This window comes from Leopardus geoffroyi, chromosome B1 (assembly GCF_018350155.1).
Source record: "Leopardus geoffroyi isolate Oge1 chromosome B1, O.geoffroyi_Oge1_pat1.0, whole genome shotgun sequence".
Lineage (NCBI taxonomy): Eukaryota > Metazoa > Chordata > Mammalia > Carnivora > Felidae > Leopardus > Leopardus geoffroyi.
In genome coordinates, this window is record NC_059327.1 from 44,400,232 (window position 1) to 44,424,628 (window position 24,397).

At 47.7% G+C, this 24,397-nt stretch overlaps 1 protein-coding gene across 3 annotated transcripts; it reads left to right on the forward strand.

Annotated features, from left to right (window-relative positions):
• Positions 1 to 2,466: 2,466 nt before the first annotated feature.
• Positions 2,467 to 23,789, forward strand: ADRB3 (adrenoceptor beta 3). 3 transcript variants are annotated; one of them, XR_006708145.1, is made up of 3 exons: positions 2,467 to 4,591; positions 5,307 to 5,446; positions 23,669 to 23,789. XR_006708145.1 is itself a non-coding variant. In XM_045460629.1 (2 exons), exons 1-2 carry the CDS (start codon positions 3,418 to 3,420, stop codon positions 23,689 to 23,691), a joined length of 1,197 nt encoding a protein of 398 aa, XP_045316585.1. In that variant the 5' UTR covers positions 2,467 to 3,417; the 3' UTR covers positions 23,692 to 23,789. The 3 variants fall into 3 exon arrangements, 1 of the variants encoding a protein (XP_045316585.1); XR_006708143.1 differs by lacking the exon at positions 23,669 to 23,789 and adding an exon at positions 5,545 to 6,035; XM_045460629.1 differs by lacking the exon at positions 5,307 to 5,446.
• Positions 23,790 to 24,397: the final 608 nt, after the last annotated feature.

The following is a 24,397-nucleotide window of genomic DNA, read 5'->3' on the forward strand; positions in this document are numbered from 1 at the left end:
GAGTATATACATGGGTACATTGCCTGGGGAGGGTAATTTGGCAGTAAATTCTAAATTGCAAATGTAAATTTATAAATTATGATACAGGAATTCTATCTGCAGGAATTTATTCTTTTCTTAATTAATTAATTAATTAATTAACTTTTAAGAGAGAGACAGAGTGCGAGCAGGGGAGGGGCAGAGAGAGAGAGAGAGAATCTGAAGCAGGCCAGGCTCTGAGCTGTCAGCACAGAGCCTGTCGCAGGGCTTGAACTCGTGAACCGCGAGATCATGACCTGAGCCAAAGTTGGATGCTTAACCAACTGAGCCACCCAGGCGCCCCTGCAGGAATTTATTCTATAAATATACTTACACTCATGTGAAATGACATGTTTCAAGTTATTCACTGCACTATCATCTTTTAGTAAAGATTGGAAGTAAATTAGATGTCCATCAGTAGCCAATTGTTTTCATAGATTACGGTATAGCTGTATTATGGAATATTAAAAATGGGAAGCTATTATGTATTGGAATGGAAGGATTACAGATATACATTGTTAAGTTAAAATAAGCAAGGTGCAGGGCACCTGGGTGGCTCAGTCGGTTAAGCATCAGACTCATGGTTTCATGGGTTCGAGCCCCACATCGGGCTCTGTGCTGATGGTGCAGAGCCAGTCTGGGATTCTCTCTCTCTCTGCCCCTCCCCTGCTCATGCTGTCTCTGTCTCTCTCTAAATAAATAAATAAAACTTAAAAAAAAAAAGCAGGGTGCTGAATAGTGGGGATATTCTACTACCATTTGTGTAGAAAAGAAAGGACAAGAGCACATGTACTTGTATTGATTTATTTACATATAACGTATCACTAGATGGATAAAAAGAGACTAATGGTGGGTACTTGTGAAGGTGCTGAAAACCAGGATAAAGGGAACTTTCTATTACATGAATTTTGAATATTTTTGATGGTTGAATAAAGTTGAATGCATACCCGGGGCACCTGAGTGGCTCAGTCGATTAAGCTCTGACTTTGGCTCAGGTCATGAACTCGTGGATCCAGAGTCTGAGCCCCGCGAGGGGCTCTCTGCTATCATCGTGGAGCCTGCTTTGGATCCTCTGTCTCCCTTCTCTCTGTCCCTTGCCCTCCCTCCCTCTCTCTTCTCAAAAATAAATAAATACAAAAAAGGTTAAGTTGAAAAGCACAAAAGCAAGAAAAACAGAATAATCCCACGGACCAAAGTGGCAAAAGAAGGAGCCCTTCTGGCTGTCAGCCTCTTGGGCAGGGGGAGGCCAGACTAGGAATGAGAGCAGGAAGGGCCAGAGTAGAGGGAAGCATGCCAGGTGCTTCAGCAGTGCCCTGCTTACTCATAAAAGCCTTCACTAACAGGGCCTGGAATCTCTCTGCTCACACTCTCCTTTGGTTATTGGCCTAATCAGTCCCCAAACTCAAGCACACTCATGTGGCTTCGGAAAGCTTGTCTTTTTGGAAAATGTAAACATTATTACGCACTTGTTCGGAATAATGAAGTCACCCCCTAAAGCAATGACAGCCTTTGAAGTTGCTTGACTTCCTAGCCCCCTTCCCCCACCCTGGCCCCCAACTGATGTCCTGGAAAAAAATTGCTGAATGATATGTATTTGTTTTAGAGATTACTCTTTGAGAATCTTATGACACCCCTTTGAGATAACTGGCAACACTCTGGGGTGTTGCAAAACCCAACTGGGAAGTGGACATCCTGATGATCAGCAAGAGGGCACAGCCAAGACTCAAGGCCAAGTAGGGCCTGCCCTACTTGGGCAGGACTGGGGGTGGAGGGCAGAGGATAGGCTTTCCACCTCCACCTAGTGGGCATTTCCTTGGATCCAAAGGTCGGCTTGGGGTACTGCATGGGCGTGGAAGGCATTTGCTTGGGGGCCACTGACAAACCCTGCTTGTGGGTGAGCTGCTGGGTCCCTGGGAGACAAAACTGGTTCTTTCTCCTCAAGGATAATTTTAGGCCCTCACGTCCCCTCCAGTCTTTCTTACTCCCAACCCCGGGCTCAGCCTCCCAGAGGGATTGCTTAGACCATACAGCGTTCTTTTGAAATATAGAGCTGTTCAAAAGAGACATGTGAGGGTATGGCCCCGGAGGCATTTTCCATGATCATTTTTTCCCCTTTTGTCCCGTTGTTACCCCGGGTGGAAGCAAGACAGCTCCAGGATCAGGTTGTGATAGGATTTAATAAAGGTGTTATGTCGGGGCGCCTGACAGTACGGAGCGGGCTTGGGATTCACTCGCTCTCCCAAAATAAATAAATAAACATAAAAAAATAAAGGTAATTTTTAATTTATTTTTTAATGTTTATTTTTGAGAGAGAGAGAGAGAGAGAGAGAGAGAGCAGGGGAGGGCCAGAGAGAGAGGGAGACACAGAATCCAAAGCAGGGCTCCAGGCTCTGAGCCATCTGCCCAGAGCCCAAGGCAGGGCTCAAACTCACCAACCTTGAGATCGTGACCTGAGCCGAAGTCCCATGCTTACCCGACTGAGCCACCTGGGTGCCCTCAATTTTAAAGAAATTTTAAAAGCAGGGACCCATCTGGAAATTCTCTAGGTGGAAAGGTGTGTGGAAGGGGCAAGGGGCAATGGGGAAGATGGAGAAATGGAAACTTTCAGCATCTTAGGCTATGAGAAGCCTAATCAAAATTCAAATGAGCAGGCAAGTATAAAGACTCCAGGAAAACATCAAATTTCCCTGCTAACTGAAAAGAACGGCAACAAGACAACGGAGAACTGGAGGGGCAGGGCAGGTAAATGAAATAGAAGGGAAAGGGGCCAAGTCTCATTGGCGCGAAGTCTCGGGAAAAGAGAGAAGATACTTTGACTTACAATATTTTAGAGAAGGACCCTTAAGTAGGTGCGGTGCTAGTGGGGATCATTTTGCTGGCCCTGGGAGGGTTCCCTTTTCCTCTGACAAGGTAAGGCGGTGGTGGTGATGTCTTCATGACCTTTCTGCTAACGTCGCTGCAGGACCTTCCGGGGAAATTGGTGCGGCGTTCCAGGCAATCAGTGCCGACGGAGTGTTGCGCTGAGTGCCTGCGGTGGTCACGGCAGGAGTGGGCACATGGTGGCAGAGAAGTCCGGGTGTCGGCACTCCAGATAAGGTTACAGGAAAACTCAGACATCCATCTCATTTCCCTCCCCTCCCTCCAATTCCCTTCCTGGCGCCCAGCATAGAGACTGTTGGCCGCTGCCCCTTTAAGGGCCTCCACTCCTCCCCACCCCAAGCAGTGGCACCGGGGCGGGTAGTGGGGGGGGGGGGGGGTTGAGCGTTCTCGCCCCGGTCAACTAGGGAAAATGGCCCAGGCCCGGGAAATCGCTCCCACGCCCCGCTGTCCCCGCCCCCGAGCCGGGTGAGCTGGGAGACCCCTTCTCTCTTTCCCTCCCGCCCCACGCGCGCCGCGGGAATGGCTCCGTGGCCTCACGGGAACGGCTCTCTGGCTTCGTGGCCGGATGCCCCCACCCTGACGCCCAATACTGCCAACACGAGTGGGCTGCCGGGGGTGCCGTGGGCGGTGGCATTGGCGGGGGCGCTGTTGGCGCTGGCCGTGCTGGCCACCGTGGGAGGCAACCTGCTGGTCATCGTGGCCATCGCTCGGACGCCGAGACTCCAGACCATGACCAACGTGTTCGTGACCTCGCTGGCCACAGCAGACCTGGTGGTGGGACTTCTGGTAGTGCCGCCAGGGGCCACCCTGGCACTGACCGGCCACTGGCCCCTGGGCGCCACTGGTTGCGAGCTATGGACCTCAGTGGACGTGCTGTGTGTGACGGCCAGCATTGAAACCCTGTGCGCCCTGGCCGTGGACCGCTACCTGGCAGTGACGAACCCGCTGCGCTACGGCGCCCTGGTCACCAAACGGCGCGCCCGGGCAGCCGTGGTACTGGTGTGGGTCGTGTCAGCGGCGGTGTCGTTTGCGCCCATCATGAGCAAATGGTGGCGCGTGGGAGCCGACGCCGAGGCGCAGCGCTGCCACTCCAATCCGCACTGCTGCGCCTTCGCCTCCAACATACCCTACGCGCTGCTCTCCTCCTCCGTCTCCTTCTACCTTCCGCTCCTTGTGATGCTCTTCGTCTACGCGCGCGTTTTCGTCGTGGCTACGCGCCAGCTGCGCCTGCTGCGCGGAGAGCTGGGCCGCTTCCCGCCAGGGGAGTCTCCGTCGGCCGTGTCTCGCTCTCTGTCCCCCGCCCCGGCGGGGCCGTGCGCTTCTCCCGCAGGGGTGCCCTCCTACGGTCGGCGGCCCGCGCGCCTTCTGCCTCTCCGGGAACACCGGGCCCTGCGCACCTTGGGTCTCATCATGGGGACCTTCTCTCTCTGCTGGTTGCCCTTCTTTGTGGCCAACGTGGTGCGCGCCCTCGGGGGCCCCTCTCTGGTTCCCAGCCCGGCTTTCCTGGCCCTTAACTGGCTAGGCTATGCCAACTCCGCCTTTAACCCGCTCATCTACTGCCGCAGCCCCGACTTTCGCAGCGCCTTTCGCCGCCTGCTGTGCCGCTGCCGGCGGGAGGAGCGCCACGCAGCAGCCTCCGGGGCTGGAGAAACCTCGGATGCCCCTGCGGCGCTGACCAGGCCCGCAGAGTCGGGTAGGTAACCGAAGCGAAGGGGTTGGCGGCTCAGGATCTGGAAGCATTCGGTGTCTCATGTGGTCATTTCTCAGAGTTTGGGGTTCGGGAGGAGAAGGTGGGGTTGGGGAGGTCTCTGCAGCGAAAGAAGGGGGACAAGGAGGACGGAACCAAAAGGGAACCCAGGACACTTTTTTTCTCCGGCATCCCACCCACCTGCCCCAGGGTTGAAGCAAAGAAAGGCGGAGGATTGTTCTTCACCCCAGGACCCAGTGCGGGAAGTGTGGCCAGGAAGTGCGGCTTTACCGTGGGCCTGCCTGGTCAGCTCTAGATTTTCTAGCCCAGTTCTTTGGCCTCCCATATTTCTTGCCGCCACTTGGGCTGGCTTTGACTTGCGGAGAAGAATAGAGCACCCCACCCCCCGCCCCCGCCCCCGCCCCGGCCCTTAGCCTCAGCTGTGGTTTCTTTGAAAGGTTTGATAGCTGTGGAGGTGAGACTCTGCTTCGGCTATGAAGGGTAAACAGGAGTAGGGGAACCTGGGAGCCCCAGTTCTTCTCCCTGGCAGGAACAGGACTGGCGATGGGGGTGGGTATTTTGTGGTTGGGTGGAGCCCGGATGCTTTTGTGTGATTACATACATATTCTTTCCAGGGTCCCTGACTTTCATCCCTGCTCTTTAGGGCTTCTGTTCCCACCCGGTGCCCCTCACCCCAAGATATATTATCTCCATTTTTCAGGGCTTCCTGGGGGAATTTCTTAGGTCCTGAACGACAAGAAACAACTCTGTTCATCCAGAACTTTTGGAAAGCCTCTGGCCTCTGTTTAGAATGAGCCCTGTGGAGTTTCCCAGCTGGAAATCTCTGACCTCCAGAAACTGGTGACTTGGCCTTGGGGTGGGGAGGGGGGCCGACTGGGGAGGGAAAATCTTTAGCAGGTGGGTTTTCACTATCCTCTCTGCCTCTCTCTTTCTGAGAGAACTTTTCTAAGCCCTGAGCTTCACCACTACCTCAGCAGCTGAAGTATCCAGCAGCCTGGAGCAGCCGGACTAGCTTTGGTGGGACACCTGTCACCTTGCTCACTTCTGTGCTGTGTGGTTAGGGCAGAGACAGCACTCCTCCTTCCATCCCTCCTGCTGCCTAGACCTGACGGACCACTCAGTGCTCCCCAAGATTGCTCGCTGCTTGCTCTGTGGCCTAGGCTGGGAGCAGGAAGCTAGCAAAGGTGCAGCTTTGGGGTTTTGTCCCTGACACATCGCTACGGATCTCTAAGCACCGGCCTCCCCCACTTTGGACACAGGACAGCTCTGATCTACCTCACAGCAGTGCCAGAAGGACTTCTTCAGGGTTTTTTTTTTTTTGGAGGGGGGTGGGGGGGGGTGGCTCCGGGATTCGTAGGAGGCCGAACCATTAGAACAGATCCCTTCTTTTCCTTTTAGCATCAAATGAATAAATATTAGTGAATGCGATTCCTCTATTGCCTTCTTTTCTCCATCCCGCACCACCCCCATAATCCACTTACACCCTTCTTAGAGCTGGCTTTTGACAAATGCGGTAAATTAGGACTAGTCCTTGCCCCTTTCTTCCTAATCCTCATGAAACAAAAAATGAGAAGTCTGTTTGGGTAAAGGGGAGTGAGTTTAAGCGTTTGACACTCCTGTTTGTCCACCTTTCCAAAATTCATGGAACCCAGTTGCAAGTGGGTAGCAAAGCCATGCTACCCAAAGACTTGAGTGTAGTGCTCATAGGAGGACAGAGTTTGCTGTGCTCAGGATCAGGGTCTATGGGCATATGTCAGCTCCCATGCTATAAGCCAGCAGTGAATTTCTAAGATCCCATTGCCCTCGGGAACCAGTTTTGTCTAGTGTTGTACGTGTATGTGTGTCTGGAGGCCCAGAGTGGTGTCTGTGTTGGGCAAATGTCTTTGGTTATAAATGTATTCTGATGCTTCCTTTCCATAACCTCTACCTTTCCTGGGCTGCAGAAATCAATGTTATCCTCTTGAAGTAAAATTGGAGTCCCAAGTTTGAGCCAGTTGATAAAGTTGTTTCCTTATTCCAATTGTTATGAACCTTATCAGCAGTTTCCTATGGAAAGGAAATTTCTGTGGCAACCACTGAATCATTTTGCGAGTTCTTACTTAAACTCCGTAAGCAGAGACCATTGCCCAGGCTGAGGTACAGGATGACCAGGAAATCATCAAATATTTAATGTGCTGTGTGACAGCGGTGTGTGGTGCACAGGTGGGTTTGGGGGCTCTGGAGTTATGAAATTTTGATCTGTCCTGAGGATAAGCCCAGTGGATTTCCACATATGGGTGTTCCCTGTGAATTTGACCTGGCCTATGCGGCTCCCTTTCCTCCAGGAGCCCATGTTTTATTTCTCAGGATGTTTGCATACCAAAGATGACTTTCTCCTTTTGAATCCAGAGCAGTGTGAGATCTCTGGGGTCCGAGGTGTGTGGGAGGTTTCTTGGCAAGGACTCAACTTTTGAATGCTTAGTGGAGAAAGAAGTCTTGCTTTGGCCTGGGATAAGTAAGAGGGCCCCCTCTCTCCATCTCTGGATATTTTTGCAACATCACTGAGGAAAGTTGTCCAGTCATTCCTGGGCAGGGAAGAAGGATGATTTTTGGGAGGGGGGCAGAGAGTGGGGTTCTGGCTTGGAGAAATGTCCTTGAACGTTATCCAAGAGCTCATACTGCGTGAGTCTTGCTTGACACACACCCATGTACCAGCTGTCAGGCTCCTTTAGAGTGTTTAGACTTGCACTGGGCTGTGGACTCCATCTGCAAACTGTCACCAGTGCATCTGACAGATGGAGAGTCAGCCATTCTGGTCGTCTCTCCGGCAACTTGTGGCCAGGTGTCAGGCTGGGGGAGATTTACATCTTGGATGCTGAGCAGGCTGCTTTTGCTAACGGGGCCTGAGCAAACAACCATCCTCTGAAGCTAGAGAGGTGAAGACTTACAGACCGATGAGACTGAGCGAGCCTGTGGACCCCTGGCCTTCCTAGAACCTGTTAGCAGGAGCTGGGCATGCACAGAGATGACAGCGCGAAGGGGGCGGAACTTGGCAGAGAGCGGATGAGGAGTGACTGGCTAGTCCAGAGGTGACTTGACCTTCTGCTTCAGGTGGAGCCTCGAAGGAGCAGGCAGAATCAGGGTAAGGAGGAGGCGGAGAGCAGGCTTTCCTGGGACGCTCCCCGTGGTAGATTCTTCTGGGGAACAGTGGTCAGCGCCGGCTGTGGTTGTCACGGGCAGTCACGGGGCTATCAATCCCCACCAGCTCCATTCCTCAAGCTCTTACAAACCGGGAGCAGCCTTGCTCCTTTCATTCTGGGGGCATAGGTGAAGGCCATGGAAATCATGCTCCTTTGTGTTTTGATCCTAAAACCCAATCATCTGGGCTCCCTCTCATGCCTCCTGGCTGCGTGCATATATTCGTGTTTGCATGTCTCTCCAGAGGAGCGGGAACCTGCAATGGGGAGCACAGCTAATGCCCTCCCCGACGCTGTGCAAAAAAGCCCTGGATGTGGTCCACTACAGGACAATGGGTTGAGGCAACTCAGTTAAATTAGCAGGAACTCCAGGAGGCCATCTAATCTTTCCTACCTCGTCCTATTATGATACGAAGGAAAAGCAAAACGCTTTCCTCAGTTTCCTCATCTATAAAGTAAATGGAGAAAGGTTTACTTTCTCTCCTCTCTAGGGCTAGCTCTCCTAAAGCTCTGTGCTGGCTGAGGTCGAGCATCGCAGCTTCAGACTTTCCTCCACCCAAGGCGTAAAGGGTGCCGGGCGCCACCTGATGGCGATGGCAGGTCCAACAGGTGTGGGCTTCACAGGGTGGGTCCGTTGGGACCTGCGGCAGGAAGGCAGTGTTCAGGCCACAGACTATCAGGGCTGGAAGAGACCTTGCGAATGATTTAGTCCAACCCTTTGATAAAGCAGGTGAAGAAACTGACTTCTAGAGAGGTGAACTGTGCCTAGCCAAGATCACTTTAGTCAGAGAAAGGCAACACTGGTAGTGTAATGAGCACCACACTTGGAGCTGGAGAAGCAAGAAAGGGAGGAGGAAGGAAATGGTCATTTACTGAGTGAGCATCAGTCAATAAGCCAACGCTGTAAGAGGCGATCTACAAATGGCAGGTGAAGTGATACCAAACAAACAGTAGAACCGCATAGAAACCAAATATCTCCTTTTCTTCTTCTTCTTTTAAAGTTATTTATTTATTTTCAAGTGTGTGTGTGGAGGGGGTGTGGGGACTGAGAGAGAGGGAGAGAATCCCAAGCAGACTCTGCACTGTCAGCACAGAGCCTGGCATGGGGCTCGAACTCACGGACCATGAGATCATGACCTGCACTGAAATCAAGAGTTGGATGCCTAACTGACTGAGTCACCCGGGTGCCCCGAAATCAGATAGCTTCTAACCCAGCCTACCAGACTCCAAATTTCATTTTCCTCCCCTCCACACACACTGATAATCAGTTATGTGACACCGAGCAGGTTACTTGCATCTCTGACATTTTGTTTGCCTGTGAATTGAATGGAAGTCTATTATTGTTCTACTCAGCCCACGCAGACTGGTTTTGAAGACCAACTAAGAGGTGACATATAAACCAGGAAACCGAAGGAAAACCTTTGGAAACCAAAGGACTCCTCCAGTGTAAGCGGAGTCATTGGAGTAGGCAGCGAGGACTAGTCCCAGGCCTCTGGGGTTTTGATTTGCGGATGGTCCTGCCTCCGTAGACAGCTTAGATCTTGGACTTGTCTTTGGCCAGGGTGGGCACGTCCCACCTCATCTTTCTTCTGCAGGTTCATCCGCGCCTCGGATTGATGCCCCTGGTTTCATATCCATGTCACATGCACATCTCCCCCTCTGGCTCCTTTTTCACACTCAGACTCTCATCTGGCCTGTGTCTGACGTTTCGGTCCTAGTTTGGCTCACCCTTCCATTTCCCACACAGCATTTGTAATGAGCTAATTTTTTTTCTTTAATTTTAGAAAGAGAGGAGGGAGGAGAGGGGCAGATGGAGAGAGAGAGAGGATCTTGAGCAGGCTCACACTCAGCACGGAGCCCAATGAGGGGCTTGATGCCATGACCCTGAGATCATGACCTGAGCCAAAATCAAGGGCTGGATGTTCAACTGATGGAGTCACCAGGCACCCCAGCGATGAGCTAAATTTTAAGGAGAGACAGAAGTTTAGGACACAGAGCACTTCTGGATGTCAGGGCTTTATGGTACATTATAGCAAAGGTTCATTAGAACAAGGCCACGAGAAACCAGAAAGGGAGACGGTCAATTCGTTTGCTAGGGCTGGCATAACAAATTACTTTCCTCATAGTTCTGGAGGCTAGAAGGAAAAAATCAAGGTATTGGCAGGATCATTCTCTCTCCGAAAGCTCTAGGAGAGGAATCCTTGGCTGCCTTTTACACGTTCTCCTGGTTGCTGGCAATCTTTGGCATCACATGGCTTGTAGCTGTGTGATTACAACTCTGGGGGCGCCTGGGTGGCTCAGTTGGTTAAGCGTCCGACTTCAGCTCAGGTCACAATCTCGTGGTTCATGAGTTCGAGCTCCATGTCAGGCTCTGCGCTGACAGCTCGGAGCCTGGAGCTTGCTTCTGATTCTGTGTCTCCCTCTCTCTGCCCTTCCCCCGCTCGTGCTCTGTCTCTCTCTCTCTTTCAAAAATAAATATTTAAAAAAAACCCAAAAGCTCTGCTTGTCTTCACATGGCCTCTGCCTGTGTGTCTGTGTCCACATTTATAACAACACCAGTCATTGCATTAGGGCCCAACTTAATTCAGTATGAGCTCATTTTAACTTGATTACATCTGCAAAGACCCTATTTCTAAATAGGGTCACGCTCACAGGTTCCGGGAGATAGGACTTCAGCGATTCTTTAAGGGGGACACAGTTCAACCCACAACAGAGGGTATGGGAAGGAGGAATACTATACTCCTAGCTTTTTTGTACTCATCTTATTCCTGCTGGGTTTTTTTTTTCCATTTTTTAAAGTATATTTATTTTTTAGACAGAAAGAACAAACAGGGGAGGGGCAGAGAGAAAAGAAGAGAAAGAATCCCAAGGAGGCTCCACACTGTCAGCACAGAGCCCAATGTGGGACCCTAGCCGAAATCAGACACTTAACTTACTGAGCCACCCAGGCACCCCATTCTTACTGTTTTTTTTAGTTTGTTTACTTTGAGAGACAGAGAGGGAAAAAGAGAGAGTGAGGGAGGGGCAGAGAGAGAGAGAGAGAGAAGCCCAAAAATGTTCCACACTGTCAGCACAGATGAGCCCTGAGATCATGACCTGAGCTGAAATCAAGAGTCGGACGCTTAACTGACTGAGCCACCCAGGAGCCCCATCATCCCTGCTGTTTTAAACCCACATTTTCAAGGTTCTTCTTCATCCTGTTATCAGTTTGAAGGGTGGTAGGCGTTTGATCTACTTATGGATTTCCATTTCGGGGACTTTCCTCCCTTCTCCACTGGCCCCAGATTTGGGAGGCCACTGAACAAGTCAGACCTTGTGTTGTCTCCTGTGGACAGAAGTTGCTCTCCCCTCTCCGGTTTCCTTTATTCCTTAGGTTTTAGGAAGAAACTGGGGTCTTAGCCTAAGTGGTAGAACCCTTAGCTGGGCACCGGGTCTTGCTGAAGATACCCTGGAGCCTCGCTTGCAGCTAGTAGCTAGGTCTGACTATGTGACTAAGGTCTAGCCGGTTTAGGTGTGCAACTTCCAGGTCTGCCATTAAAGGAAAAGGACACATCCTTCACATCCAACTTCTACCTTTTCCACTGGCTGGAATGCAGGTGTGACGGTAGGAACTGAAGCAGCCACCTTAGGTCATGAGATGGCAACTATGTGTTGCAAATGGCAGAAGAACGTGGGTGTTCAATAATGTGGAGTCATCATTTCCACCATGGACTGCCTATGTTTAAGACCCTTAAGTGAAGGAGAAATAAACTCCTATCTTGTTTAAGCCACAGTTATTTTAGCCTCCCCATATTTTAAACAGTAGCTGAATCAAACAAATTCATCAATGAAGGGATAACAAAAGAGGGTAGAAATGAATGGGCATCTGCTGACATTCCGTGATGAATGTAGCTTGGGTTGTAGAGCTGCCCTGCTTTGCTACCTCTTAGGGCACCTCTGATCTCTGGGAACTGGCATCTCTATCGAGTCTGAGTTCGTGTTGCACCTGAGACCATCAAGTCCATTTTTTGACGTTGATTCGCTTGGGGACAATGATCAGTGAGTGTATTCGTTTTCCAAGTCTGCTGCAACAAGTTGACCTTGATGACCTCGATGGCTTAAAACAACAGAAATTTATTCTCTCATAATTCTGGAGGTCAGAAGTCTGAAAGTAAAGTGTCAATAGGACTGGCTCCTTCTGGTGGTTCTGAGGAGGAATCCATCCCATGCCTCTTTCCCAGCTTCTGGTGGCCCTGGCAATTTTTAGCATTCCTTGGTTTGTAGACAAAAATCACTCCGATCTCTACCTCTGTTCTCACCTTCTCCCTGTGTCTGTAAGGGTCTCTTTTCTGTCTCCTACAGGAACACATGTCATTGGATTTGGAGCCTATCCTAATCCAGGATAATCTCATGTCAAGATCCTTACCTTAATTATATCTGTAAAGACGCTTAATCCAAATAAGGTCATATTCAGAGATTCCAAGTTGACATATATTCGGGGACTACTATTTAGCCCACTACAGTGAGAGACACATAAATCTTTTAACTCAGAGTTCCAGTCTCAAAGATTATAATCCACTCCATTTACCCTTCAGGAAAGGGCTGTTCTCTCCAGAAGCTCTTGGACTCTGTGGTAGGCAGAATTCTGAGAAACCCCAAGGACCCATGTCCTTGTATTATTCCCTCCTCTTGAATGTGGGTGGGACCTGTAATTTGCTTCTTTTTAAAAAAAAATTTTTAAAAATGTTTATTTCTGAGACAGAGAGAGACAGCATGAGCAGGGAAGGGCAGAGAGAGGGGAAGACACAGAATTGGAAGCAGGTTCCAAACTCTGAGCTGACATCACAGAGCCCGACGTGGGGCTCAAACTCACGAACCACAAGATCATGACGTGAGCCGAAGTTGGATGCTTAACCAGTCGAGTCACACAGGCACCCCTGTAATTTGCTCCTAATGAATAGAATATGGCAAAGGTGATGGGATATCACTCCTGTGATTATGTTATATTATGTAGCAGAGGTGAAAGAATTTCAAAGATGAGATTAAGGTCTCTACTCAATTGATTTTTTTTTCAATATATGAAATTTATTGTCAAATTGGTTTCCATACAACACTACTCAATTTATTTAAGTTAATAAAAAGGTAGATTATCCTGGGTGGGCCTGACCTAACCAGGTGAGAGACCTTTAAAAGAAAGTCAGGGGTCAGAGCTGGAAGAAGTCAGAAAGATACTCTTGCTGGCCTCAAGGATGCTAGCCACTATGAGTTCCACAACTGCGAGGAAGTGGATCCTGCCAACAATCATGTGAGTTGGAAGAGGACCCTGAGTCCCAGATGAGACTGTAGCCCTGGCTGACATTGTCACTGCAGCCCGGTGAGACCCTGAGCAGAAGACCCAGCTCCCTCATGGCCAGACTCCTGACACATGGAAATTGTGAGTTAATAAATGTGTGTTGTTCTAAGCTGTGATGTTTGTAGTCATTTGCTACACAACAACAGAAAACAAATGTAGATTCACTGCACAATTCTGCCCAAGGCTGTTCTTTTTAACTGTACTTCTCTGGTGGCAGTTTTCTGTTTTTGTTATTTTTGTTTGTTTTGTTTTGTTTTTAGGTTTATGTTTCTTAAGCTGTCTCTACACCCAACATGGGGCTCAAACTCACAGCCCTGAGATCAAGAGTCATATGTTCCACTGACTGAGCCACCCAGGTGCCCCTCTCTGGTGGTGTTTTTAAAGGTTTCCCATCAGAAACCAAAGACAATGGACCATGAGCTCAGGAAGATCCCATGATCTGCCATGGTTTACTATTTTTCCAAAGGACCATCGGAGACTCTTGCTTGGGTGTCCGAGGAATGGGGTCTTTCAGTCTTTGTTTTTCACGAAGACCTGAGAGAATGACCAGTCAGTCTCTGATTCCTTGGCCCCCACACACTTTTTAAGAAAATTAGGAGCTAAAGGTCCAAAAGCCATTTAAGTACAGGTTTTATTTCTGAGATGCTAGTGAGGAGACCCCTTTATACCACGAACACACAGCAAACACAGTTCCCAAAATCTCTTTAACAAAACACAAGATAAACTATTGTTGCTTCCGCTGTTAGTATTCCCAGAAGGGACAAGGGATGGGTCACTTCTTCCCAGGGAAGAGAGAAATGGGGACAGGAGAGCTTTGCATCAGCTCAGAGCCACCCACAGTGTCTCTGGTTTCTCTCTAGTCACTGGATCATGTGAGTGAGCCCTTCCTCCCAGGCTTCCCCCTGGGCCCAAGTCTAAGCCGAATTGATGTTGGAACATTCTCCCAGGACCACAGGGAGAGAGACTGGGGAACTAAGGGAAGCATAGGCAGCTGCTGTTCCAATGGAGAAATTCCTACCATTTTTGGGGAAGGAGAAACATATGGGGCTGATGGCTAACTTTACTGCTCCAGCAACCTCAAGTTCCAGAGCCTAGCTGAGTGATGGCTTCCTCCCATTTTCTGAGGGTAGAACTGGTCTTAAGAGCAAACTGTTTTTATCCCTACCCACATATCCTTGGTCTGGTTGGTAGGTACCTTGGTAAGGTTGCTGGCGAGCTGTGATTGACCTGGGTGGTCTGGTATTGGACTTCTGACTTCACGGAATGAAAAAAAAATTAAACTTTGCCTTTGCTGTCCTTTAACATTTCTTGCAAGTTGTAATGAAAAATATGTTTCTTTAAAAAACAATAAGGAGGCAGAGGGGTGCCTGGGTGGCTCAGTCGGTTAAGAGTCTGACCTTGACTCAGGTCATGATCTCACCATTCAGAGCCTGGAGCCCGCATCAGATTCTGTGTCTCCCTTTCTCTCTGCCCCCACCCCACTCATGCTCTGTCTCTGTCTCTGTCTCAAAAATAAATAAATATTAAAAAAAATTAAAAAGCAGTAAGGAGGTAAAGAAGTTGTACCAAAACAAATGGAAATTATTAGTGACACATAAGATATTGTTTATGTTAAGCAAGTATTTTTCAGAACTGCCCCTGCTCACCAACATCTCCCTCTTGCTTGGTTTGGTGCCTGGTATTTTTGTGTAGGACATCTGACAAGTCTACCCATTAGCGAATGCCATAGCTGAGGCCCTCATCACTTCTTAACCAAATTAACTAAAATAGTCTCCACTTGGCCTGCTGAGTTCTGGATACCCTCCAATTCATCCTCCACAAGCCCCCAGAGAGATTTTTATAAAATATAAATCTGACAATGTCATTCCGTTTCTTAATATCATTCAATGGCTTTTATTTTTTTATTTTTTAATATGAAATTTATTGTCAAATTGGTTTCCATACAACACCCAGTGCTCATCCCAACAGGTGCCTTCCTCAATGCCCATCACCCACTTTCTCCTCTCTCCCACCCCCCATCAACCCTCAGTTTATTCTCAGTTTTTAAGAGTCTCTTATGGTTTGCCCCCCTCCCTCTCTAACTTTTTTCCCCTTCCCCTCCCCCATGGTCTTCTGTTAAGTTTCTCAAGATCCACATAAGAGTGAAAACATATGGTATCTGTCTTTCTCTGTATGACTTATTTCTCTTAGCACAACACTCTCCAGTTCCATCCCATTCAATGGCTTTTAAAAAAATATTTCTTTATTTATTTTGAGAGAGAGAGAGCTCACACACGCAAGTGGGAAAGGGGAAGGGAGAGAGGTGGGGAGAGAGAGAATCCCAAGCAGTCTCCACACTGTCGGTGCAGAGCCTGACATGGGGCTCGATCTCAAACTGTGAGATCATGACCTGAGCCCAAATCAAGAGTTGGACGCTCAACTGACTGAGCTACCCGGGTGCCCCCATTCAATGACTTTCTGAAGCATTTGGGGGTAAGTTTCAGAACCCTCAACAGAGAGATGTGGCATTAGATGGATAGTGCCTATCTTCCTAATCTGATTTCCCACCACTCTCCTCCCCCATACACTTTTATTCCAACCACACTTACATTTACTAAAGAACTCATGTTCTTCTTTGTCTTTGTATCTTCACACAGACTGTACACTCTGTCATCCATTTAAACACAGATTGTTCACTGTGTTCATCAACTCGTGCATCTCAGCCGTGAATTTTTATTGAGTGAACAGGCTTTAGGTATGTTACAAAATAAAACTCACACAATTTGCCAAGGGCTTGAATGTAGGGTATAAGAGAAAAAGAGAAGTCAGGGACGAGACCAAGATTTTTGGCTTGACCACCTGGCACAATGACTTGCCACGTACCACGGCGGGGGGCGAGGGAGGTGCGATATGAAGCTATGTGTAAGTTTTTGGACACAGTAAATTTGAAAAGTCTATTAATTATTGGAATATCAATAGGCATTTGGATTTCCAAGTCTGTAGGTTAGGAGAAAAGTAACTAGATATATAAATTTGACGGCTGGGTATTTAAGCTCACAGGAGTGGATAAGCTTACCTGCATGGTGACTGTAGACAGAGAAGAGAAGAATTCAGAGTGCATCAAATCAACACAGGGGACACTTTAAACTTACCTGATGTCATATGTCAGTTACATCTCGGTAAAGCTGGAAAAAAAATAAAAACAACTCCAGGCATTAAAAAAAAAAAAAAAAAAAAAAGGAACTCAGAGGACCGAGCCCTGGAGCATTCTAACGTATAGAGGTCAGAAATAGAAGGAACCAGGGGTGCCTGTGTGGTTCAGTCGGTTAAGCGGCCAACTTCAGCTCAGGTCATGATCTCTTGGCCCATGAGTTCGAGCCCCGCGTCAGGCTCTGTGCTGACAGCTCAGAATCCTGGAGCCTGTTTCAGATTCTGTGTCTCCCTCTCTCTGACCCTCCCCATTCATGCTCTGTCTCTCTCTGTCTCAAAAATAAATAAACGTTAAAAAAAAAAAAAAAAGAAACAGACTTAAAAAAAAAAAAAAATAGAAGGAACCAGCAAAGCCAACTGAGAAGCTGCAGCAGGAGGGTTAAAGGAGAGGCAAAAGCAAGTGGCATTCTGTTTCCCAGAATTCATATTAGATTCTGGGGGTAGAGTTGTCCAAAGAGGAAAAATTTGCCAAGATATGAGAGGCAGAAGTGAAGTAGCACCTGTTAATTACCTGAAGGACTTCAGAGTGAGCTGCAGAAAGCAGAGGTGCTGGTGGGTCCTGGCTTGCCTTCAGACTCTCCTCCATGCCATGTCCAGCTCTGCTTCCAGCCTGTTGACTCTGACAACTGTTGGCTGCAGACTCAGAGATGTAGGGAGCTGCACAGAAGCCGTATGTTCCCATAGACCTCTCCACACATTTTCCCTTCTTAGTCCCAATTCTATAGCTGGAGGTGCCTGGCTTCTGGATTTCCCTCTACACTCTGATTTGCCCACCTGCAGGTGCATCAGACAGCCTGATTACTGATTTTTCTTTAAATTCTCCAACTCCCTTCCATGGCCCTTTCTTTCCCTGGGTCCTCTTCCAATTGTGTGAGCTCTAATTCCTACAATACCCACACCACTCACCGTAGTTCTGCTTTAGATGAGCTCTGACACATGGGGTAACAGCTGGAGAAGGAAGGGGAGTTCAACGGAGTGCTCCTGATTTTTAAGGTGGGAGTTTTGATGCCTGTTTGTATGTTCGAGAGTGTGTTCTAGTGGAGGGGGCTGGTTACAGAGGAGAAGAAGGACAGCTGCAGGACAGTGTAGCCAGGACCTAGGGCACAAAGGCGAAGGGTGGACCAGGATGGGGCACAGAAGAGGTGGGCCCTAGCACTGCACTAGAAGACGGAGCAGGTGGGTACTTAGGCAAATAGATTGGCAGCAAATGTGAAACTCTCTTTCCAGAGCTTTTCTGTCTCTGTGAAATAAGTTGAGACTCTGTGAAATAGTTGAGACTACTGGGAGGAAGTGTGGGGTATTGGAGTTGAGAGGGAAAGGGGTGATATAATTGTGAAAATTTGTCGTTTTTTGCTGCCCAGACTGTGTACCTCTTGGCAAACTCTCCATTTTCTAAGTCTCCTAAAGGCAGAACTGGCCTCCCACATTTGAAGCCATAACGACCAGGCTAACTGCTCCACCCCCTTAGCTGGGGTGGGGGGGGGGGGCGGGAAGAGGAGGGGGGAGGAGAGGCTGAGGAACACGTGAATGGGCTCAGCCAATCAGGTACAGACTTCCTGGTCCATGGGCCTTCAGGGCCTCCAGGTTGAGAAGGAAGTATGGCAAGGGTCCTGACCCACGCGGAATCTGTGGCAACAAAGTCCCATATCTGGGGCCTGTAGTGGCAGCCAGCCTTCCCGAGGCCAAGCAGAGGACTGTGAGGGTGGGGCAAATCACAGCATCATCTGCTGTTCAGCAGTAGAATCCCCCACCTGCTTCCTTTTGTGGTTTGACGGTGGCCATGCTCCTGCTTCCAAATCGCCAACTTCCCTATCAATTCTGTCAGCTACCGTATGTTTCCAGTAAATCCCTCGGAGACTTAAATCAGCTAGAGTCCATTTCTGTCGCTTGCAACCACAAATCTAAACTGATACAAGAATCAGAGACTTGAGTCATCTAACAAATGTTCTTTCTTCCAACTTCTCTTCACAAGCAGTTGACATCATTTTGGGGGGTTTCCTATATGACAGGGCAGTAGTTTCTGAAAGCTTCAGGATCATTTCCTTATAGCTCTATGACTAGAGAGTAATGAAAATCTCTTCTCTTCCAGCTCCAACAAGACTCTAGCAGAGCAGGCTTGAGCCACATGCCTCTTGTCTGAGCAAGCACTGTGACTCAGGATTCAGGAACCAAAGCTGGGGAGTGGGGTGGGGCCTGCTACCAGAAAGAGCAGGAAAAGGGCTTCTGGGTGGACTCAGCAAAAAATCACCACCTTCCACCTTTTGAAATCACCATCTTCTACCTTCCACCTCATCAGCCCATACTTGTTTTCCCCAAACATGTAATTTTAATAATGGTTAAAACTAACAATAAATTTTTCCACATGCAAATAAAAACTTACTGTCTCCTCCCCAAAGAGAACAACCCATACTCACATTCAACAACCAGCTCGGAGTTAGATCTCTGAGTGAGATGCATTTTCTTCATCTGAAAGTGGTTACCCATAATACTGCAGCTTATGGACTAAAGATGAACTTAACCATTCCCAGTACATTCAATGTTCAATGCTGGGCAGGAAAGTGCTATAAAGTCCATCTAGAAAAGTGAAAGGAGAACAACACACAGTGACCACTGGTCCAGACCTCATACCATGTTTATGTGGACATAAACATTAGGTGCAAACATTTTTTTGATCCACATTTCTAGCAATGGAATTGGCTCTTTGGATCAGCTAATAAGGGTGCCCTTCTCTTCGAACCTCCCTTTAAGAACTGTTTTTTTTAAATCAATCTTTCTTTTCTTTCTTTCTTTCTTTTCTTTCTTTCTTTTCTTTCTTTCTTTCTTTCTTTCTTTCTTTCTTTCTTTCTTTCTTTCTTCTTTCATCTTTCTTTCTTTCTTTCTTTCTTTCTTTCTTTCTTTCTTTCTTTTATATGTATATATATATTTTTTTGAGAGAGAGAATTACATGGGGGGCAGAGAGAGAGAGAGAATGAGAGAGAAGCAGGGCTCACCCAGGGCTGGTGTTTTACCTGAAGCAGGGTGTGTGTTTACCTGAAGCAAAACTGTAAAGTTTCGGGGCACCTGGGTGACTCAGTTGGTTGGGCGTGCAACTTCGGCTCAGGTCATGATCTCACAGTCTGTGGGTTCGAGCCCCGCGTCGGGCTCTGTGCTGACAGCTTAGAGCCTGGAGCCTGCTTTGGATTCTGTGTCTCCCTCTCTCTGACCCTCCCCTGTTCATACTCTGTCTCTCTCTCTCAAAAATAAATAAACATTTAAAAAATATTAAAAAAAACTGTAAAGTTTCAGGTTACCAAAGATTTTGAAAGCTATCTTAACAATTACCCATACAAACTTTGAGACAGAATTAACCATCATTTTAAGTCATGTTTTTGCTAACAAATTGCAATAGAGATAACAGAAGCTTATTTGACTTTTAATAAACCTTAGTAGAATAAAAGTTTCATATTTAATGCTGATAGACAGGTCTATCTCAAACCAGCAAACTTAAAGTAGCTTAAACATCAAATATGTTCCACCTGTGTCCATGTAAGACAATTTGTTCCCCATTGTCAATTTTTACCTGGAACACTAGTGGGGAAAGCTAAAGTGGGCAGTCCAAGTGGGTGCTCTTTGTTCCTTGACACTGAGGGTGGGAGGAAGAGCCAATGGTGCTGCAGGCCCCGAGGATGGTATAGAATCAGTTAGGCAGGCCGCACTCTAGGTGGTGCAGAAACAGGAGGAGGCAGAAGAGGCAAGATGCTGCCAGCAGGTAGGGAAAGGGTTCCTGGTTCTACATGTAGTCAGTGTGGACAGAGGAACAGGCACCATGTTTGTTTTCCTCCAAAGTGGAAATATGCAGTCCATGTCAGGCCAGAGAAGACAGGGAATTTCCCTGAAACAAAGGGAGTTTCATCAGCTGCTCTGCTTGAGAATATTCCTTAAAGTCCAGGGATACTAACCACAATTGGCTCCAATTAGAGCCATTACCTGGGATATGAATAGAGAGAAGCCCCCCTCTATTAGGAAGAGGAACAGAGAGAGAGTCAGCATCCCCTTCATCAGGGATGGCCTCTGCTTCCTCCAGGGATTGAGTTCTATCAGGTGGAGGCCTGTTTAGACATCCAATATGTCAGGAGGGAGTTTACTAGTTAAACATATTCAGGCAAACACATTCTGCAAGAGGCCCTTAAGTCTAGGTCCTGATTTAGAGCCATGAAGGGCTGGACCTAGATAGGGTATCTCTGTTCATTTGTCTTGTTTCCTGCAGGAGAGATCTAACTGCTGGATCCAATGAAGACCATGCAGTGTTAAAGAAGATCAGTACTTTCCCAAGTTTTGCAATTCCAATGCTTTCCAGTGGGTTAAAGAGGCATCCCAAGGGAGAGCCCCTGGGTACCAAAGAGAATCTCCCATGCTCCTCCTAGAGAGAGAAGGTCCATTACCAGAAAAATTCCCTCCGACTTGCCAGTGGTGTCCCGCACGTAGGATATGTCAGAGGTTCCTGAGGTGTCAAATCAACCCAAAGTGTCCCTGGAACAAAATCACTGTGATCACCAACTGGCCACTAAGGGCCCCTGTAGAAGAGAGGCTGGCTCTCCCCCCACTTCCCCATTGCATTCTAGAGTTGGGGAGAGGCAGAGTCAAGGAGAAGTTTCCAAAGGGATTTTCATATGCTAAAGAAGACTCACAGGATACTGGAGGCCTAGCTATTGTCAAGCTAAGGTTGTTTTTCCCTCTAGCAAAGGATTAGCATTAACATTAGACTACAAATGGGTGCTGGCATATGAATGGCATATTGCTGTGCTGAGAAGGCCATGAAGAACCCGCTGGTATTTTTTTAAATTTTTTTATTGCTTATTTTTGAGACAGAGACAGAGACAGGGTGCGAGCAGGGGAGGTGAAGAAAGAGGGGGAGACAGAGAATCCAAAGCAAGCTCCAGGCTCTGAGCTGTCAGCACAGAGCCTGATGCAGGGCTTGAACCCACAGACCTCAAGATCATGACCTGAGCCAAAGTTGGATGCTTAATCAACTGAGCCACCCAGGTACCCCAGAACCCACCATTTTTAACCCACAGAAAACACTGGAAAAGTTTTACAAAATTACCCAATTCTGTAGTTGAGGACAAGGATGGAAAACAGTAGTTAGAAATCCATCATGATCTAAGTGACATTTCAACACATGTAGTCCTTACAGCTGGCTTCTTGGGAAATAGTCCCCAGCTGGGTTTTCATTCAATTGGGTACTGGTTTCAGCTGGCTCCCAGTGGAGTTCCCATGGTCAGAAGCAGCTAGACCAGAGATGTGGAGAGGATCATGTTAGACCAAACAGGAGGAAACCTCACACAGGAGTCTTAAGATTGGCAGCCATGCTAGTCACTTAGGTGGCTGTCCCATGCCCAAGACAGACAACTTGTATAAGGACAGGAATAAAGACAGGGCATCAAGTTTCTGAATCTTATTACCAGTGTGGCCAGGGTACTAATTTCCAGCCAAAAGGCACTTTCTCCTGTCCATAGAGTAGCCACAGGCAAGAGGATTGCAGCCTGAGCAATCGACCTGAAAGTGTTCCAATAAGACCATACTTCTCAAAAACAACAACAACAACAACAACAACAACAACAAAAACAACCCTGAAATGAGAGTAAAAGAGGAAAAGAGAAAGGTATACTCACCAAATTTGCACGAAGGCTTAGAGTCCAGATGAAAAGACTCATAGTCCCACGTTGGGCACCAAATGATGAAGTTTTGAAGTGATGGCGGGGGGGGGGGTGGTTCATGGGGTCCATAGCCAATGGCCAAGAAAGAATTCTTGAAGATGTCTTTGGTGCAAAAGGTTGATTTTATTAAAGCATGGGGACAGGACTCATGGGCAGGAAGAGCTGCACTGGGGTCCTGACAGGTAACCCATTATATATCCTCAGGTTGGGAGGGGGTCAGGGATAGAGTAAGTCTCTAAGGAATTTTGGAAGCAAGGTCTCCAGGACATTGAGGGGCTAGTTGTTGCTAGAGAAACACATTTATCACTGCTTAATAAAATCTCAGTCATGAGACCCTTCAGATGTATATTGGTGGGCCATAAGCTTGGAGCATGATTGCCAGCATATATCTTGGGGGAATTGAGATAAAGGAAGTAGACTTACAGGATCCTCAAGGTTGGGTTAATGTTAAGCTAAGGTTCTCTTTTGCCCTTAGCAAAATGTCATCATCGAGGCAGCTGAGCTCCTAGAGGGAGGTCACTCTGCTAGTTCAAGGACTTGGCAATCAGCAATAGGCAGTAAGGGAATTTAATTTTTCATTTACCTTAGTTTCCCACATTACCTTGGCAAACACTTAAACCCCTTTCCTTTGTTCTTGGGTAGCCAGGAGTGTCTGAGGAATATCATACATATTCCACCTGGTGGGGGTGGGGGGGGTGGGAGGGGCAGATGGTGGGTGCTACCTTGTGCTCAGCCTGCCTCATTCTCCTTCATCAGTATTACCATTTCAACTAGGGTATTAACTTCCAGCCAAAAGGCAGGCTTTCTCCTCCCCATAGAGTAGCCACGGGCTAAAGGATTGCAGCCTGAGCAATTGACATGAAAGTGTACCAATAAGACTATATTTCTCAAAAAGCCCCTGAGATGAAGTAAAGGAAAAGAAAAAGTACTCACCAAGTATGCACCAAAGGTCAGAGTCCAGATGAAAAGACTCATAACCACACGTTGGGAATCATATGATGAGGTTGTGGGGCGATGGTGGGGTTTATGGGGTTCAGAGCCAACAGCCAAAAAAGAATTCTTGAAGACGTCTTTGGTGCAAAAAGGTGACTTTACTGAAGCACAGGGACAGGACCTGGGGACAGAAAGAGCTGCCCCAGGACCTTGAAGAGAGACTGGTTATATACCTGGGAGTTGGGGGAGGTCAAGTCAAGGGGAAGTTTCCAAAGACATTTTCATATGCTAAAGAAGACTCAGGATACTGGAGGCCTAACTATTGTCAAGCTAAGATTGTTTTTCCCTGTAGCAAAGCATTTACATTGAGTAGGGAGTTCCTGAAGAAATGTTTTATTCTGCCTTCCTCAAATATTTGCCAATGGGTTGCAGGTTATACGGAAATTTAGTTTTATCTGCCATTTCCTTCTGCCTTTGTTCTCCACATCACTATGAAGAAGAGGGTGATGTTGAGGCTCCAATAAACTGAGTCTATAGGTTTCTGGAGATTAGGCTATTGATAAGATCGTCCTTTTCTTTTCTTAGGCAGCCAGGAGTGCCTGAGGACTATCACATATATCCCACCTGGGGAGGGGGGGGGGATGTGTGTGCTAGCTTGTGCTTTGCCTTCAGCTCGCCTTATGCTCCCTCATCAGTTCTGTACCTGTACTACATTTGCTTTTGCTCCCACGCCCAGAGTCAGCTGGCGAACAAAGCTGAAGATGCATCTAGAAGAGCAGAGCCAAGGAAATCACAGAGAATGAAGCCGGAACCCTGATGGCACATTGACACTCTGGACTGAACAGCAACTGAAAACAGAGGTATCCTGGGCTGATCAGTTTTAGAGCCAATAAATGATCTCTCTGCTCAAGCTATTTTGGGCTGGGCTTTTTTTTTTTTTAATTACTTGCAACATAAACAGTTCTGATTGGCACACATGTTAAAATTCTCACAACTGGGGCGCCTGGGTGGCGCAGTCGGTTAAGCGTCCGACTTCAGCCAGGTCGCGATCTCGCGGTCCGTGAGTTCGAGCCCCGCGTCGGGCTCTGGGCTGATGGCTCAGAGCCTGGAGCCTGTTTCCGATTCTGTGTCTCCCTCTCTCTCTGCCCCTCCCCCGTTCATGCTCTGTCTCTCTCTGTCCCAAAAATAAATAAACGTTGAAAAAAAAAAAAATTTAAAAAAAAAAAAAATTAAAAAAAAAAATTCTCACAACTGAAATGTGAAGTGGGAATTCATGTAAATTACATGTAAATTTTGATATCAATTACCTTAAGACATAAACATCATAGAAAAGAAACCAGAAGGGGATACACCAAAATGTTAATAGTGGTTATAAATTGACTGTAGGAAATCCGTGCTCTTCATTAAAGTTTTTTGGGGTTTTAAGGTTTTCTATCATAATAGGGATAATTTTCATAATCATTTG

What these genes read in the sequence shown, in the direction of transcription:
- ADRB3 (XM_045460629.1), top strand. Translation starts at nt 3,418, where the DNA reads ATGGCTCCGTGGCCTCACGGGAACGGCTCTCTGGCTTCGTGGCCGGAT. An exon ending in GACCAGGCCCGCAGAGTCGG is followed by an intron (nt 4,592 to 23,668) that starts GTAGGTAACCGA and finishes TCCCACGCCCAG; the next exon opens with AGTCAGCTGGCGAACAAAGC.